Source organism: Nannobrachium achirus (genome assembly GCF_963921795.1).
Source record: "Nannobrachium achirus genome assembly, chromosome: 1".
Classification (NCBI taxonomy): domain Eukaryota; kingdom Metazoa; phylum Chordata; class Actinopteri; order Myctophiformes; family Myctophidae; genus Nannobrachium; species Nannobrachium achirus.
Window position 1 is genome coordinate 14,926,378 of NC_137810.1, and position 16,199 is coordinate 14,942,576.

The following is a 16,199-nucleotide window of genomic DNA, read 5'->3' on the forward strand; positions in this document are numbered from 1 at the left end:
ATAAAAACACACTCGTCGTAATCCGCCATGGCTTGGCAGCGACTTCTCCCGTTACTTAAGTTTCCGTGCCGCCTGGGCTCCCCCGTCTCCAGTGAAGCGCGGCTGCGTATGCCAGCATGTGTTCACCGCTGCACAAAGGGGAGCGGGAGGCCATGAGCGCTGTGCCTCCACCCGTCTTTCATTACCTTTCTATCTCACTGGGCCTGACCCCCTCCTCTTCGTCCCACAGTCCCCGCCGGCCAGCTGGCTGCCGCTCGGGTGTCGCTTTCCTGGCTCGGGAGGAGGCAGTGAGTGCATGTGTGCATATGTTTTTTTTACTGTATGTGTGACTGTGTGTGTGTGTGCGCGTTTGTGTGAGAGCGTTGGCCTTGTTCATGCCAGAGACGGTAGCTCACAGGGATCCAAGGAACTCCAGGGAGCCTGTACGGTGTGCCATAGCTTACTCTTCCAGCCCAGGGAGAGGGAGATAGTGCCAGGGAGACAGTAGTGCCAGGGAGAGAGAGAGTGCCAGGGGGAGAGAGATAGAGAGTGCCAGGGGATGGTGCTACACAGAGCCATCCAGGCAGCTCGCTCCGGGGACCTGCTCACCCTGAGGGAGCTGGCGTCTCGTGGTCAGCTCTTGCCAGACATCACCGATGCCCAGGGCGCCGGCCCGGTGCACCACGCAGCGCGCCGTGGCCGCCTGGAGTGCATGTGTTACCTGGTGAGCGAGTTGGGCCTCGCGGCCGACGCCCGGGCCTTGAACAGAGCCACGCCGGCGCACGACGCCGCGGCCACTGGCCACGCGCGCGAACTGCAGTGGCTGGTGGACCAGGGCGGATGCAACATCGAGGTGAGTCTGTGGCGAGCTCCAACGCGGATAGAACTGCAGAGGTCAGCGCCAGAGAGTCACTTCCGGGCTTTCACTTGTCTCTTGTCAGTGGAGTTGGGTCAGGTGTAATGTCAATCCAAATTGCGGAGATGGCTTCTCCTGGTCATCTGACATTCTAACTGATCCCCAAGCAGGGTTACGCAACTACATTTGTAAAAGGTACTGCGGGGCACCTTGTCAGATGTCTTACCAGCTGATTACATCATATGGTGTTGACTTACTTGATATCCTGTAGAATTACATAGGCTCTCTCTAATTATGTCCAGATGGGTGTATGGGGCTGTCCTCACTCCTCAGGTTTTACCAGTATAGTTACAGAGGGCAATTCATCAAGGTGGTTTCTCAAACTAATACAATTGAGATAACATCTAGTTGGTGTAATTTGCAGATGGCCTTTCAAAAAAAAAAAAAAACCCTGCAGTGTTCCATACTGTATCATAAGCTTAGGTTTTATTTATATTTTGTATTTTTCTGTTTAGTATGTGTGGTATTCCTGAGCATGCTTGAGTGTCTTTTTGTGCATCTAAATGTTCATTACAACATGCATTGTGATCCTGTTGGGGTGAAGGATGCTGTTAATAATGTAATGTACAGTGAAACAGTCAGCCTGTATGGTCCACCTGTAGAACCAGGATGCCGGCGGAGCCACTACGCTCCACCTCGCGGCCCGCTTCGGTTGTGTGGATGTGATCAAGTGGCTGCTGTCTGTCGGGGGCGTGGCCGAGGTGGAGACGCACTGTGGAGCCATACCTGCCCACTACGCCGCAGCCAAGGGAGACCTCACCTGTTTGAAACTACTGGTTCAGCAAGCACCCGGGTAAGACCTTCATCTGCCTGTCTTCATCAGGCACTTGCCCTTTTCATCCGTCTGTAAAAAAGTGCCCTCTCCAGACCATGAATACGGTTTTTACTATGGTGAAAGAAATGCAAACGCCCTCTTTCCGTACCATACCTGAAGGCAGCATTCAAGAGAATTGACAAACTCTCCTGAACTTGAATGCAGCAGCTTATGTTGAAAGAATTGCCCTCTCTGTGTGACTTGATTATGCTTAGTTAAGTGTGGTATCAAGCACCGAAAATTGCCGACCTCCAAGCTCACAGTTATGAGCTTGGAGGTCTGCTATTTTCTATATTTTCACCAAAAGAAATTTCAGCCCCTGCCTCTCTAACATTCTCTGCACGTCCCTGGTCTTCGTCCTCACTGTTCGCCTTTCTGCGTTCAAAGGCCAAAGTAGAAACGAGCTCGGCTCAGTAAATGGTAAATGGCCTGTTCTTCTATACGGCAGGGGTCCTCAAATGTTTTCATGTCAAGGACCACCCCCAAATGAGTATGTATTTAGCCCCCATCTGAAGATATTTTCTGCCAGGGACATACAGTACAAGATTTGTGTAGTTGAAACGTTTCAAGTGCCAACTGCCTAAGCTGTAATCCTGGGCTCTGCTCTCCCTCTGCCAACCTGGGGAGAGCCCCGAACTGAGCTCATGCTTCCTTCAATGCATGAGGAGTGAGGAGGCCGCTTCTTATCCCCTGACAGGGGGGAGACTCCCCGGTAGGACATCGGGTGGAAGGAACACATTATTCCAACCGGTTCCTTTCTCCTCCATCAGGCGCCCCTGATGAGTAGGGGGATTACTGCATGTTTTTTGTGAGGGTACATACCCGAGGGGACACGGGGAGAACAAACTCCACACAGAAAGGCCCTTTTGCCAACCCCACCTGGCACCTAGGGTATGGGCACTGATGACGCAAGCTGTTAGGTTTTAGTGTCTTGCTCACAAGGACCCTTCGACATGAAGCCAGGGGGATCCGGCAATGGAACCAGGAACCTTCTGGTTCCAAGACGAGGCTGTAGCTGGAAGAATTAATTTGACAGATTTATTGATTTATTGGTTAAATTGTATTTCTTACTACATTTTTAATAAAGCAATGAATTGTAAAAGCAGGCCTATTGACCAATTCAGATCACTGGGTGTCCCTTGACAGTCCCTTGACAGAGTAGTTATACAATAATAGCTGCTATACACATACAGACAATCTCATCCTGACCACCACCCACATTGGAATAACACTTTAAAGTTTAGATCCACGTGATAAGGATGTGAGCACATTACAGCAGTTTAACGTACAGTCAGTTAAACTAAAATAATATTATAGTTTCTATTAATATTTACTTTTACTAGTTTGAAAATATTTTCTGGAACAGTCCCACTGATGAAAATATGACGAGAACAGTTTAGACTACTTTACTGATACTGTTTTTGTAATGCGCAATGTTTATGTATGATTCTGTGCGCCATCCATACCATGTGATCATCAAGTTAAATAAATGATGACGGAAAATAAATAAGTTCTTATTTCATGTGCGTGGACCGTGGACGCTTGGAGACGCTTAACCACAGGCAATCATCGACTTCACTTTTACGAGGGCAATTCATAATTGAATAAGGGGACTTAATGCAGTCGGCTACAGCCGAGCGCGTCTGTCTGACAGTGTACGGGTCGCTGCGATGAAGCCCAGTCAAAAGTCAAAAGAGAGGGGATCGTGTGTGAAATGTCATCCGCCCTGCTCTGCCGTAAAAACCCCCCGAACCTCTGAACCCGAGACATTAAGCACTCAGACTCAGACAACTAAAGCCATGTCACAGTCGTCTCCCCCTTTCATGTCTTTGTTGCTTGAGGGCATGGCTGTAATTTGCATGACACGCGGTGGGGTCGCTACTCGCTACATCGCATGAGACCATCAGCAGCTGGTGAATAATGGATGACCAGTGGCTGTCTGTCACACGTCAGCGGCCTTTTGTACAGTATGTGTATGTAATGTAAACGAGGCCTGACGAGGCCCGTGCGTTTAACCCATTTAGAACGGGTACACATTATTGTGTATCATTATTTTATGCTTTAACTATTGAAAAATAGCAGACGGTGCCGCGCTGTGAGCTTGTAGATCTGCTATTTTTGAAAAATCTTGAAAATTTGAATTTTGACCCGATTCTATAAGTGTCTTTTCAATCCTTCTAAGATTTTTTGAAAAACTCTATGTTTCTATGTCAGCAATCTGGCCAGGCAGGCCAGCCATCGTCAAAGAAAAGGTCCTTTTCACTTAAATGGAGCTCAGTTAGCCTGTTCTTGAGAGACTACTATGTCAGTGGTTCTCAAACTTTTTCATGTGAAGGACCCCCAAAATTATATTTATTTGGCCACGGACCCCCATCTAAAAATATTTAGTTCCAGGGACCACCCAGAAGCCAAATTTGAGTTACAAATGTTCGCTTTGAAAATACATATAGTCAAAAGATTTGCACACATTTTCACGACTTTTTTCAAAAATAGCAGATCTACAAGCTCGCAGCGCGGCACTCGGTGCTGCGCTGTGAGCTTGTATATCTGCTATTTTTCACCGGTTAAAGCATTCAATAATTCTAGGCCTAAATGGGTTTTAAATGGCGTGCTCAGATGTTGAGGAGCACGCGATAGCTGATCCACTGTCCACTCTTCAGATCAGAGATTTCTGGACCCATGAACGAACACCCCCTTTTATCAGCAACTAAAGCGATTGGTATTTATTTCACACAGCGTGCAGTTGAAAGCGTTGCACAGTGAATAGACCACGTCTGAGATTTCAGAGAGGCGTCACGGATGCGAGGCGGTTTGACAGCACAGATAAAAGAGATCACATGACGTTATCCTATGTGTTTGGACCTCCCTGTCGCTTTCAATGCCTATATCCTTTTTGGGCAAAATCTCGATATTTCCAAGTCCCATTAGTTCGACTAAGGGTCAGGGTTAGTGTTAGGTTCAGGCCTTGTCTTACAGAGGTTTGGGTTAGGTTTAGGCATAGTAGCATTCACCAGGTTAACTAACATTCACCAGGTTAGCAATTCACCAGCGTCGGCAGGTTAGTGTTTTGCCAGGTTTTAGCATTCACCAGCGCCGAACTAATGCGACGTCGAACAAATGTTATGTCGCAATATCGACATTGCTCCCATCGTTTTGTACGCTATACCTACATCTCGCCCCCCCCCCCCCAGGGGGGTGTCGCACCAAATTCTGGGCCCTGGGAACAAGGATTCACTGCGGGGCCCCCCCATGAATGTTCTTCATAGGGGGAGGGGGTTTAACCCATTTAGACTGGCAACGCATTATTGCGCATTATGTGAAGAACCCCCAACAAAATGATATGTATTTGGCCACAGACCCCCCATCTCAAAATATGTAAGTATTTAATTAATATGTAAGTGTAAAATAATTAAGGCCCCTAGGGCCACCTTGGGCCCTAGTAACTCAGTTAGGGCTGTCACGATATGACATTTTACATGACGATTAATTGTCACTCAAATAATTGGCGATTAACGATTTAATTGTGTTTTTGTCGTTGATAATTACATTTCTGTTTGGCTTTTAGGCTTTGAAGTTGTACATGGTAGATATGACACATAACCTAAATATACAAAGAAATGAAAGACATATTTGACAACTTACTACTTAAAAAATTACTTTGATAGTGGAAATAGCCGATCTACAAGCTCACAACGCGTCGCGATGCGACGCGTTGTGAGCTTGTAGATCTGCTATTTCCACTATTTCTGACATTTTTCAACATTCACGATTATGACAAAATAATTGCGATAATGTCAAATAATCACGATTAGACGATTATGTAATAATTGTGACAGCCCTAAACTCAGTCCCACTTCCCCCCCCCCCCCCCCCCCCCTTGTGACGCCCCTGCCTCCCCCCCTTGCAGCAGTGTGAACCGGCAGATGAGCAACGGTGCGACGCCGCTCTACTTAGCCTGCCAGGAGGGACACCTGCACGTGGCCCAGTACCTGGTGAAGGACTGCGGGGCCGACGTCCACCTGAGGGCCAACGACGGCATGAGTGGCCTGCACGCTGCCGCGCACATGGGCCACTACGCTGTGGTGGTCTGGCTGGTGGGTGGTGCACTGTTCAAACACCATACTGTACCAAACACATGGGCCACTACACTGTGGTGGTCTGGCTGGTGGGTGGTGCACTGTTCACACACCATACTGTACCAAACACATGGGCCACTACACTGTGGTGGTCTGGCTGGTGGGTGGTGCACTGTTCAAACACCATACTGTACCAAACACATGGGCCACTACGCTGTGGTGGTCTGGCTGGTGGGTGGTGCACTGTTCACACACCATACTGTACCAAACACATGGGCCACTACACTGTGGTGGTCTGGCTGGTGGGTGGTGCACTGTTCAAACACCATACTGTACCAAACACATGGGCCACTACGCTGTGGTGGTCTGGCTGGTCTGTTCAAACACCATACTGTACCATGGGCCACTACGCTGTGGTGGTCTGGCTGGTCTGTTCAAACACCATACTGTACCATGGGCCACTACGCTGTGGTGGTCTGGCTGGTCTGTTCAAACACCATACTGTACCATGGGCCACTACGCTGTGGTGGTCTGGCTGGTGGGTGGTGCACTGTTCAAACACCATACTGTACCAAACACATGGGCCACTACACTGTGGTGGTCTGGCTGGTGGGTGGTGCACTGTGCAAACACCATACTGTACCAAACACATGGGCCACTACACTGTGGTGGTCTGGCTGGTGGGTGGTGCACTGTTCAAACACCATACTGTACCAAACACATGGGCCACTACACTGTGGTGGTCTGGCTGGTGGGTGGTGCACTGTTCAAACACCATACTGTACCAAACACATGGGCCACTACGCTGTGGTGGTCTGGCTGGTGGGTGGTGCACTGTTCAAACACCATACTGTACCAAACACATGGGCCACTACACTGTGGTGGTCTGGCTGGTGGGTGGTGCACTGTTCAAACACCATACTGTACCAAACACATGGGCCACTACGCTGTGGTGGTCTGGCTGGTGGGTGGTGCACTGTTCAAACACCATACTGTACCAAACACATGGGCCACTACGCTGTGGTGGTCTGGCTGGTGGGTGGTGCACTGTTCAAACACCATACTGTACCAAACACATGGGCCACTACACTGTGGTGGTCTGGCTGGTGGGTGGTGCACTGTTCAAACACCATACTGTACCAAACACATGGGCCACTACGCTGTGGTGGTCTGGCTGGTGGGTGGTGCACTGTTCAAACACCATACTGTACCAAACACATGGGCCACTACACTGTGGTGGTCTGGCTGGTGGGTGGTGCACTGTTCAAACACCATACTGTACCAAACACATGGGCCACTACGCTGTGGTGGTCTGGCTGGTGGGTGGTGCACTGTTCAAACACCATACTGTACCAAACACATGGGCCACTACGCTGTGGTGGTCTGGCTGGTGGGTGGTGCACTGTTCAAACACCATACTGTACCAAACATTCATTATAATTATTATGTGTGTGTGTGTGTGCAGTGTTGTAAAGTAACCGCCTGTAAGTATATTTACTTAAAGGGGCACTCCACCACTTTTCAACTTATGTTCATATAATTGGTCCTCACTCAAAAATAGTTTTTTTTTTTTTTCCTTTTCTCAGAGTAAGTGGAAGCCATTCATACATTGTTCTCGCGATAATAAAAATCTAAATATTTTTTTCAAAAATATTTATAATTTTTTTTTTTTGGAAAATGATGATTTCACAAGACGATGGATTCTGAACTTCCCACAGCTCTCCTAGGAGACTTGGACTGAGTAGAACAAAATGGTGATATTTTATCATGAACATTAGTGAGGACCTATTATATGAAGACAGGTTGAAAAGTGGTGAACTACTCCTTTAAGTACTGTACTTACAGTAAGTACAATTTTGAGGTATTTGTGCTTTACTTGAATGTTTCCAACATTCCAATACCTTTACTTCTACTCCACTACATCTCTATTGTTTTAGCAATTTTAGTATTTTGATTTCAGTGGGTCAGGGCATGCGTATGTCTTTTTAGACACAATAAGCTGGCAATTTCTTTGTTACTATTTACACCAGCCCCCATAAGTCACATCTAGCCCATGAAAGATTGCGGTGCATCTTGGGAATGGGCTTATTGTGTCTAAAAAGACATATTTAGCCACTTGCATGCATGCCCCCAGGTTTGGGGCAATCAAAATCGTTAAAATCACTAAAACGATGGAAAGAAGTAAATGAAAACATTTTAACACTCATCTTTTCTTTTCTCTAATGACTATCTAAAATATGAACCCTTGTTGTAAAAAACAAAGTTGTCCTTTAAGTAAATTCTGAATACCGGACTTTTACTTGTAACGGAGTATTTCTACATTGCAGTATTGATACTTTTACTTAAACGAGTAGTTCACCCCCAAAATGACTTTTTTTCTATTGATTAGTCACGCCATAGAGACTAGAGTTCAATAATATTTTTAGTTTTTTGTCGCATTCCTAAGACAAAAATGTGATAACAATAAATTTACCCCTATTAGTTCCGGATGGGGACCCCTTTCGAAACGGGTCCCCATCCGGAATCAATGGGGGTACATTTACTCAAATAAAATTTTTGTCTTAGGAATGTGACAAAAACCAAAAAATATTATTGAACTCTTCTCTCCATGGCATGAGTAATCAATAGAAAAAAAGTCATTTTGGGGGTGAACTACTCCTTTAACTAAAAAATTCAAGTACTTTATCCGCCACAGTGTCCCATTCATTATTACCTTGATCGTGTCTGATCTGCCCGACAACACACAGGTCACGTTCACCGACCTGAGTGTGTCTTGCCAAGACAAAGAAGGAGCAACTGCTCTGCACTTTGCCGCCAGCGGAGGGCACCGGCGCATCTTGGAGAGGCTGCTTGGCATGGGGGCAAAGGTCATCAAGGACTACTGGGGCGGCACGCCCCTGCACGACGCGGCAGAGAACAGGGAGCTCGAGGTCTGTTCATAAATAAATGTATTTCATGCAATAAGATGCTGATAATTAACCAGGCCTAGAATTATTGAATGCTTTAACTATTGAACAATAGCAGATATACAAGCTCGCAGGGTGCCGCGCTGCGAGCTTGTAGATCTGCTATTTTTGAAAAAGTCGTGAAAAATGTGTGAAAATCTTTGAATATATGTATTTTTAAAGCGAACGTTTCTGACTCAAATTTTGAGATGGGGGGGGGGGGGGGGGGGGGGTCCCTGGAACTAAATATTTTTGAGATGGGTGGTCCGTGGGCCAAATACATATCAGTTTGGCGGTCCTTCACATGAAAAAGGTTTGAGAACCACTGACATAGTAGTCTCTCAAGAACTGACTAACTGAGCTCCAGATAAGTGAAAAGGACCCTTTCTTTGACGATGGCTGGCCAGATTGCTGACATAGAAACATAGGTTTTTCAAAAAACCTTAGAAGGATTCAAAAGACACTTATAGAATCGGGTCAAAATTCTAATTTTCATGATTTTTCAAAAATAGCAGATCTACAAGCTCGCAGCGCGGCACTCGGTGCCGCGCTGTGAGCTTGTATATCTGCTGTATTTTCAATAGTTAAAGCATAAAATAATGATACACTATAATGTGTACCCGTTCTGAATGGGTTAATGTGTCCTCTCTCTCTCTCTCTCTCTCTCTCTCTCTCTCTCTCTCTCTCTCCCTCTCTCTCTCTCTCTCTCAGTGCTGCAAAATCCTTCTGGCCAATCAGGCGAGCCCCTTGGAGCGTGACATTGATGGGTTCACGGCAGCAGATCTGGCAGACTACAACGGACACTACGAATGTGCCAGCTACCTCCGTGCCATGGAGAAACATGTAAGAATCCCACTTTTAATGTAACCACTTATACCCTAAATCAGGGGTCTTCAACAGGGGGTCCGGGACCCCTAGGGGGTCCTCCAAATCTTTGTGAGATAGAAACTTTTTTTCCTCCTTTTTTATATTAACCACTTGAACCCTAGTGTCCATATTTGGAGAACTTTAAACAAAAAATAGCAGATCTACGAGCTTGTAGATCGGCTATTTTCGGCAAAGAGCTTTTGTGTGTAGAGGGGGAAAAAGAGCAGACCAAGTACAGAGTAAAAGGTCAAGTTAATTAAGTATTTATGGTTCAAGTGGTTACATATCTGAAAACACAAATTGACATGAATCCAAAATACACTGCTGTCAAACGATGAAACTATATGGAATCTCTGATGAGGTTGTGGGGGTCCCTGCTTCATCTCTCCCTCAACTAAGGGGTCCTTGGCCTGAAAACGTTGAAGACCCCTGCCCTAAATATACTTTGCTGACTGGAGTCCCTGACTGTCTGAAATCACTCTGAAGCCTTCTACTCTACACCTTATCCCTAAACCAATTGCCCTAGCTCTTTTACTATTTGGAAAAAACATTGTTAAATAGTTCAAATAGCTGATCTACAAGATCACAACGTGTCAAAGTAGATCAGCTATTTGAAGTATTTTCAAATGTTTTTCAAAATAGTAAAAAAATGGCAAAGTAGTTTAGGGATAAGGGGTAAGGCATGGACGAAAATAGGGCCCCCAAAAATCTCTTTGACGAAAATAGCCCATCTACACATGCTCATAAAAATGGAGCTATTTTTGCCAATTTATTGTTCGCCCCCAGAACAGAGGCGCTAGGGTTCATGTGGTTAAATTAACCTACATTTTCTGGCGTACTAAGCCTCGGTGGAGTTTGTGGCCGCTTGCATCGCCAAGCTGCTGTTTTGTTTGGCGCGCAAATCAAAGCCGGGACGTGGAAGGCGGTCAGCAGCAGACATCTGGGAGATTGTGCAACTGCTGCACAATTTCATATCAGTTTCATCACGGCGATCACTGTCATTTTACTGATTCTTGAACATGTATGTAATTCAACACAGCCCCACGCTGAAAGCCATTCAACTTAATTGATTGACTCTCAATTTAATAGGCGTTAAAAAGTGGACAATTATGGTATTGGTGGTTAATAAGGCATCACAGTCTGAGCCGCTAAATCCATGTACAGCAGCGGGTTGGCTTTGGCCTTCTCAGTTACCTCCAAGGACTCTCTGAGATTAGCTCTTTTGTTTTGAGTGGGAAGTACGGCACCCCTTAATTTAACTGATGAATATTTCAGTGTCAACACCTTGTTTGCAACTTACCGGCCGCGGTGAATCCCGATCGGGGCACCACAAAGATCTAAATCTGGCTTGCATTGGCCTTAAAGGAGTAGCTCACCGCAAACATGACTTATTTGCTATAAACTACACACCCCACGAAGCCTTAAATTCATGAAGATTATTTCAGTTTTTGTTGCGTTCCTAAGCCAATAATTTGATGACCGGCAGAGTCTCCGGTAGGACACTCAAAGAGTCAAAGAGAGACAAACTCAGCCGAGGCTTAGTAGTACGCCAGAAAATGTAGGTTAAGTTAACCACACGAACCTTAGCGCCTCTGTTCTGGGTCGACGAATGTGGACCGTATCGTCTTCAGGAACATTTAAGGAAGTGTTATGGTGGCAAAGTGCAGGAGATGATCACTGTACAGGAGCCAGCGACGGAGGGTCAGGAGGAAACGGTCAATCTGGAACTGGAGCAGGCTAGCTCAAAGAGTGTCCTGTTGACCGATGACCCGGTCATCACATTATTGGGTCAGGGTTCCCACGGTCATGAAATCCCTGGAAATATTTTGAGATTAGAAAAAATATTTTTCCAGTACAGGAAAAGTTTTGGAATTGATCAAGGGTCCTAGAAGGTCCTGGAAAAAAATAACTATGCATTGTCTTTCGTTATTGATTTTGTTAATACTGAAATGACAAATTAAACATTGGCCAAATTGTCAAATATTAGAGGCAGAAATTGTGAAAATAGCAGATCTACATGTGAGCATGTAGATCGGCTATTTTCACAATAAAACCGTGTTATACAAAAAAAACTCTCTTCAAATATGATTGTTTCGGGGGTCACGGCCTGAAAAGGTTGAGAACCACTGGCATACACTACCTGTCTTTGGGCATTGCGCATAGGAGTAAGCGACTCGTTATTGAGCTGAATTATTGTTATATAGTCCTGGAAATCGGGTTAAATATTCTGGAAAAGTTTTGGAAATGAATTGGTAAAGATGTGTGGGAACCCTGGGAATGCGACAATTTGCTGTGTGTAATTGATAGAAATGACTAGTTTAAAGAAAGCAAAGGGAGCTTGCTTTGCATTGCCTGTTACCTTATATTTATGTATAGTTTGTCTCTGTGTATCCCTCAAAAGGTTACATGATTGTTGGACATGGATCATTGCCTTTCATTGCTGAAATCTGAGAAGGCGTTAAGTGGTAATATTTCTCCTTTAACTGGAAAGACAGACAGGCTGGGAGAGTGGAGACGGGACCACCCTGTCTGTACGGCCGACACACGTAAATAACAGCCAGGTCCACCTGCGGGACGTGGGAGCTATCTTTATACTTGCCTCGTTCGCCGCATAGACCCCGGGGGCCGGTGACGTCGAGTGCTAAGTATGGACGGCGTGAGATAGTAGCGGAAGCTAGCAACTAATAGAAACAATGAATAAGTCATCAGCCGGGAGGAGGAGTACTCATAATGTGAAGTGGTTGATGACGGGGGAGACAGTGATGGGCCACGCGCTCCCTCAGCAATAATCCTCTGTCAACAATGGGGGAAGCTAATTAGCACAGGGGCCGTTGCCACGTCGGACCACGTCGGCCGAGCCAGCGCCAGCCAACAGGGCCCTATCAGTTACCCCTCTCCAGTGGCTCGGGTGGAAGGCCTTAGGGGCTGAGCCCGTTATGAGATCCAGGAGCTTAAGTTTCAGCGTTTTCACCATCCTGATGCCGGGAACAGGCAACTCTATCCCCCAGAGAGGGCCTGGAGTCCAGGACGTCACTGGCTTCAATCCCACGTTTGATTGTGTGTCATGTTTTAGTTTTTTTTTTCCTTCTTCTTCTCCAGGGCTTGGAAGTGTCATAACGGTCACCCACCTGAATGCCACACAGTGTGGTAGCTAGACCGTATGGAGTATTATGTTTCTTGGCACTGCCCGCAGTGCCCGGTGACCTGAGAAACGATGACAACAAAGTGGGTTCATCCGATAGGGCATCTGAAAGCGTCCAGAAATGGCACGCTTTTGAATCCTTTCCTGTCATATTCTGGGGAGCACTCTGAAACGTCCAGGGTTACTGTTTTGTAGGATCAGGCGTGCTTTAGTTACGCTTGTAGTGGCGGTGTGTTCTGCATTTGTGTCACTGGGTTCATCAGTTCTAAAGTGTCAGATTCTCATTTCCGATCGTTGACCCAAATGGATTGCTAGCCTAGGGCCGCTGACCAGCAGAGTTGCGTGTTTCCCCATGTTTTGGGCTGCTCCCAAGCCAAGCGCTCTTCCTCACCATGCCTCTCAGGAACAGCTGCATTCAAATAAACAGTGCTTGGCGTGAGGTTTATTTTGCACACATACTCTTCTTCTTTTTTCCCCCTTCACTTCATTCACGGCAATCTTGCCAAAAACATTGTGGTCCACAACTGGTATTTTTAGAACATGTTTTTGGACAGAATCAGCCATCAGGCCAAATGTCCTGTCATTTGTGCTTTCCTGGGATATTCATTACACTTACTACGTTACCTATGAGGAGGAACGAGCTATTTGCCGTGGATGACTGTTGGTGCTGTAGTCTAAATCACCATCGCCACTAGAGGGTACCTTGTGAACTTTGTGCACGGGCTCGTCCTCTCCCAGTTCACTACAGCAAAGATAAAAGAATGCACAGGCATGCTTCTCATTAAACCCTCATCTTCTGTTGCATCAAGCCTCTGGATACAGATCTGTCTCCCAAATCTCACAAAGACCCTGGCCGGATTACAGCACAATGTTTATCACACATGGGGACATATTCTACAATTCTACACAAGTCTAAATCAGATCCCTGAACAAGCCCTATGATCCCCATTACCGGCAGACCTCCGGAGATGTGCATTGATAAGAGGGTAGGAGGCAAATCCTACTTCCCTCCATTCTTTTGTGTTTGTTTTAAATGCATAGAAGTAGGCCTAATGTTTGATTTATATGTAGTTGTCCATGGATGTTGCACACCAACAATAGCTGATCTACAAGCTCACAGCACGTCACAGAGCTTGTAGGTCTGCTATTTTCTGTGCAGGACACCAGCACTCGACTATAAAGTATAACTCTGACTTAAGGACTCCACCACTGAAGCTGTTGATTTTGATAGGGACGTAAAAGTATGTTTTTTCTCAGGAAACTCAGTGGCTTGATGGATGATTGATGACTTCTCAGTCATCAGATCCCAGAGAAGGTGTTCACAGTTTGTCACAACAGGCACGCAATTCCTGTCGTTTGGACAAAGGGGTCTGTGGGCTAATGACAAGAGTGTGATACAAGAGACTTATGTTTATCTCAGACCATCCTTCTCTCATCCAGACTTCCCCATCAGCTTTTCCACATCATCTGTTAGTTCCGGCGTGAATTCAGGTCAAGACCTTTTATGGCAGTCCTTGTGTTTCCACAATGGCATTTTGCTAATCATCCCAGGCGGACATTGCCAAAAAAAAAAGAAAAAAAAAAAAGAAAAGAAAAGCGCGATGGCTTTCTCATTCAGCAGAAGAGAGTGGAAAAAGCACCTGAATGCGATGGATAAAGTATCTCTTTTACAGCTGCTTTGACAGCCTTCCGCTGATACCTCCCTTCGTGCAACAGCATGGCCATTGGTTTGGTCCGTGCATTAGGTGCATTACCAGCCACCCTATCCTCTCCCTTCAATAATTAACGACATTCTCCGATCAGAGTTTATTGTTTATTGCCCCGCGGCCCTTGGCCACATGCTGAGATGTTGACGATGGTGTCAAACGGATGGTGGGTCATCGGCACATAGTGTCATATCCTCACCTGTTAGGGGGCTGCCTGGATACGAGTCAGCGCCGCCGGAGTTTCACAGCAAGTCCTAAGCCTGTTCATAGGAGATATTATTCAAGGTTAGTAAGGCCTAGTATTGTTTGTTTGTTTGTTTTCCAGGTTTGTCGTTTAGTGTGTTGCTTATTTACTCTTATTATTCTTTTATTTATTCAATTTGAACTTGGATATAACACATTTCTTTGCAGCCTGAAGAATATTATTATCTTTTAATGGGAGTGGTAGTTTTAGTGAATCTCCAGAGGCGAGCCATAGCAGCAAGAGGCTGGCTTGGCAGAATTGTAACTGTTTTCTGGTCACTGTTATAGTAGCTATTTACTGTTAGCCATGACTAAGCTAATGGCTTCCAATATTCTGTCATGGTTGGATGCTTCTGAAGATGTTCTTATAATTCTGTGTTTTAAGAGTTGGATTACTGTAAGAGCTGTGTGAGCAGTATGCTAGGAGGAGGAAGAAGATTGATTAGTTGATTGATTTACTAGAAGATTTTGTCATTTGACACATCACTGAGTTGGCAAGCGAGGCAGTTTAGCCAGACTCCAACCAGCTGTTTTAAGTAACAACAGAGTAGTAGTATTGTTGTTGTTGTATCTTGATGGTTATTACTGCAGTGCAGACCCACAAACACTCATCTCCAAGGTGTAGATAGTTACCTACTACTCCTCCCGCGAGGGAAATTCGGGTTTCGCAGCCCAACCCAGCTGCTTTTTTTCAGCTTAACCCAGCTGAACCCAGTGCAGCCCACAAGGAGCGCGAGGGGGGGAGCAATTAGGGGTTAAGAGTCTTGCTCAGGGACACACATCGACATTGCTATCCTGGCCGGGAATCGAACCTGGGACAACCAGGGGAACTGGTTCCCCAGGCAGGCTCCCTAACCATTCAGCTAAATTGATTGATTGATTGAAGACTTTATTAGGAGTTTGCATAGGAAAAGGTACAGTTTCATGACGGTACAGTTCACTGGTACAAGGTCTACTAAAAGGAGATCCTAGAAAAGACTAAGCTTATTTCCACAGGAAACCATTTAAGTATCTCATATACCATTTGAGTATCTCATATAACATCATCTTGGTCAATCACATGACCAAGATGATATGAAAGTGTAGGCGGACATGTATTTACATTTACAGTAAGTGTACTCTGTATTATGTATGCATTCCTTGTTGAAATCCATCACCATAAACTTGAGTAATTTACATAAGGGGTAAAGCTATGATGAATTCCAGAGAAGAGACAAAAAAACTAAGTGACATAATGTTATGTAAATAGATGTATGTTTTTCTCAAACAATTTCCAGTCACTTTTGGCTTTCCCCATGGGGATTACAGAATCCTGACTCTGTGTCCGTGTCAGTGGTACAGTAAGGCAGGGGTCCTCAACCTTTTCAGGCCGCGATCCCCAAAATAATCATATTTTAACTGGGGACCCCCCACCCTGCACAAGCACTTGGAATGCTAGTAGTTGGCATTACATTTAGTTTGACTCGATCTATTCCATTGTGAAAATAGCCGATCTACATGCTCACAACGCC

General features: G+C 45.7%; 1 protein-coding gene across 1 annotated transcript in view; it reads left to right on the top strand.

Annotated features, from left to right (window-relative positions):
* Positions 1 to 538: 538 nt before the first annotated feature.
* Positions 539 to 16,199, top strand: part of espnla (espin like a) — a gene marked incomplete at both ends in the record, with an annotated part of 39,867 nt that continues 24,206 nt past the window's right edge. The window contains 5 exons of the mRNA XM_080724445.1: positions 539 to 832; positions 1,498 to 1,688; positions 5,617 to 5,803; positions 8,533 to 8,715; positions 9,442 to 9,573. Of these exons, the coding sequence (XP_080580571.1) occupies positions 539 to 832; positions 1,498 to 1,688; positions 5,617 to 5,803; positions 8,533 to 8,715; positions 9,442 to 9,573 (987 nt within the window). The remainder of the gene's footprint in view (positions 833 to 1,497; positions 1,689 to 5,616; positions 5,804 to 8,532; positions 8,716 to 9,441; positions 9,574 to 16,199) is intronic.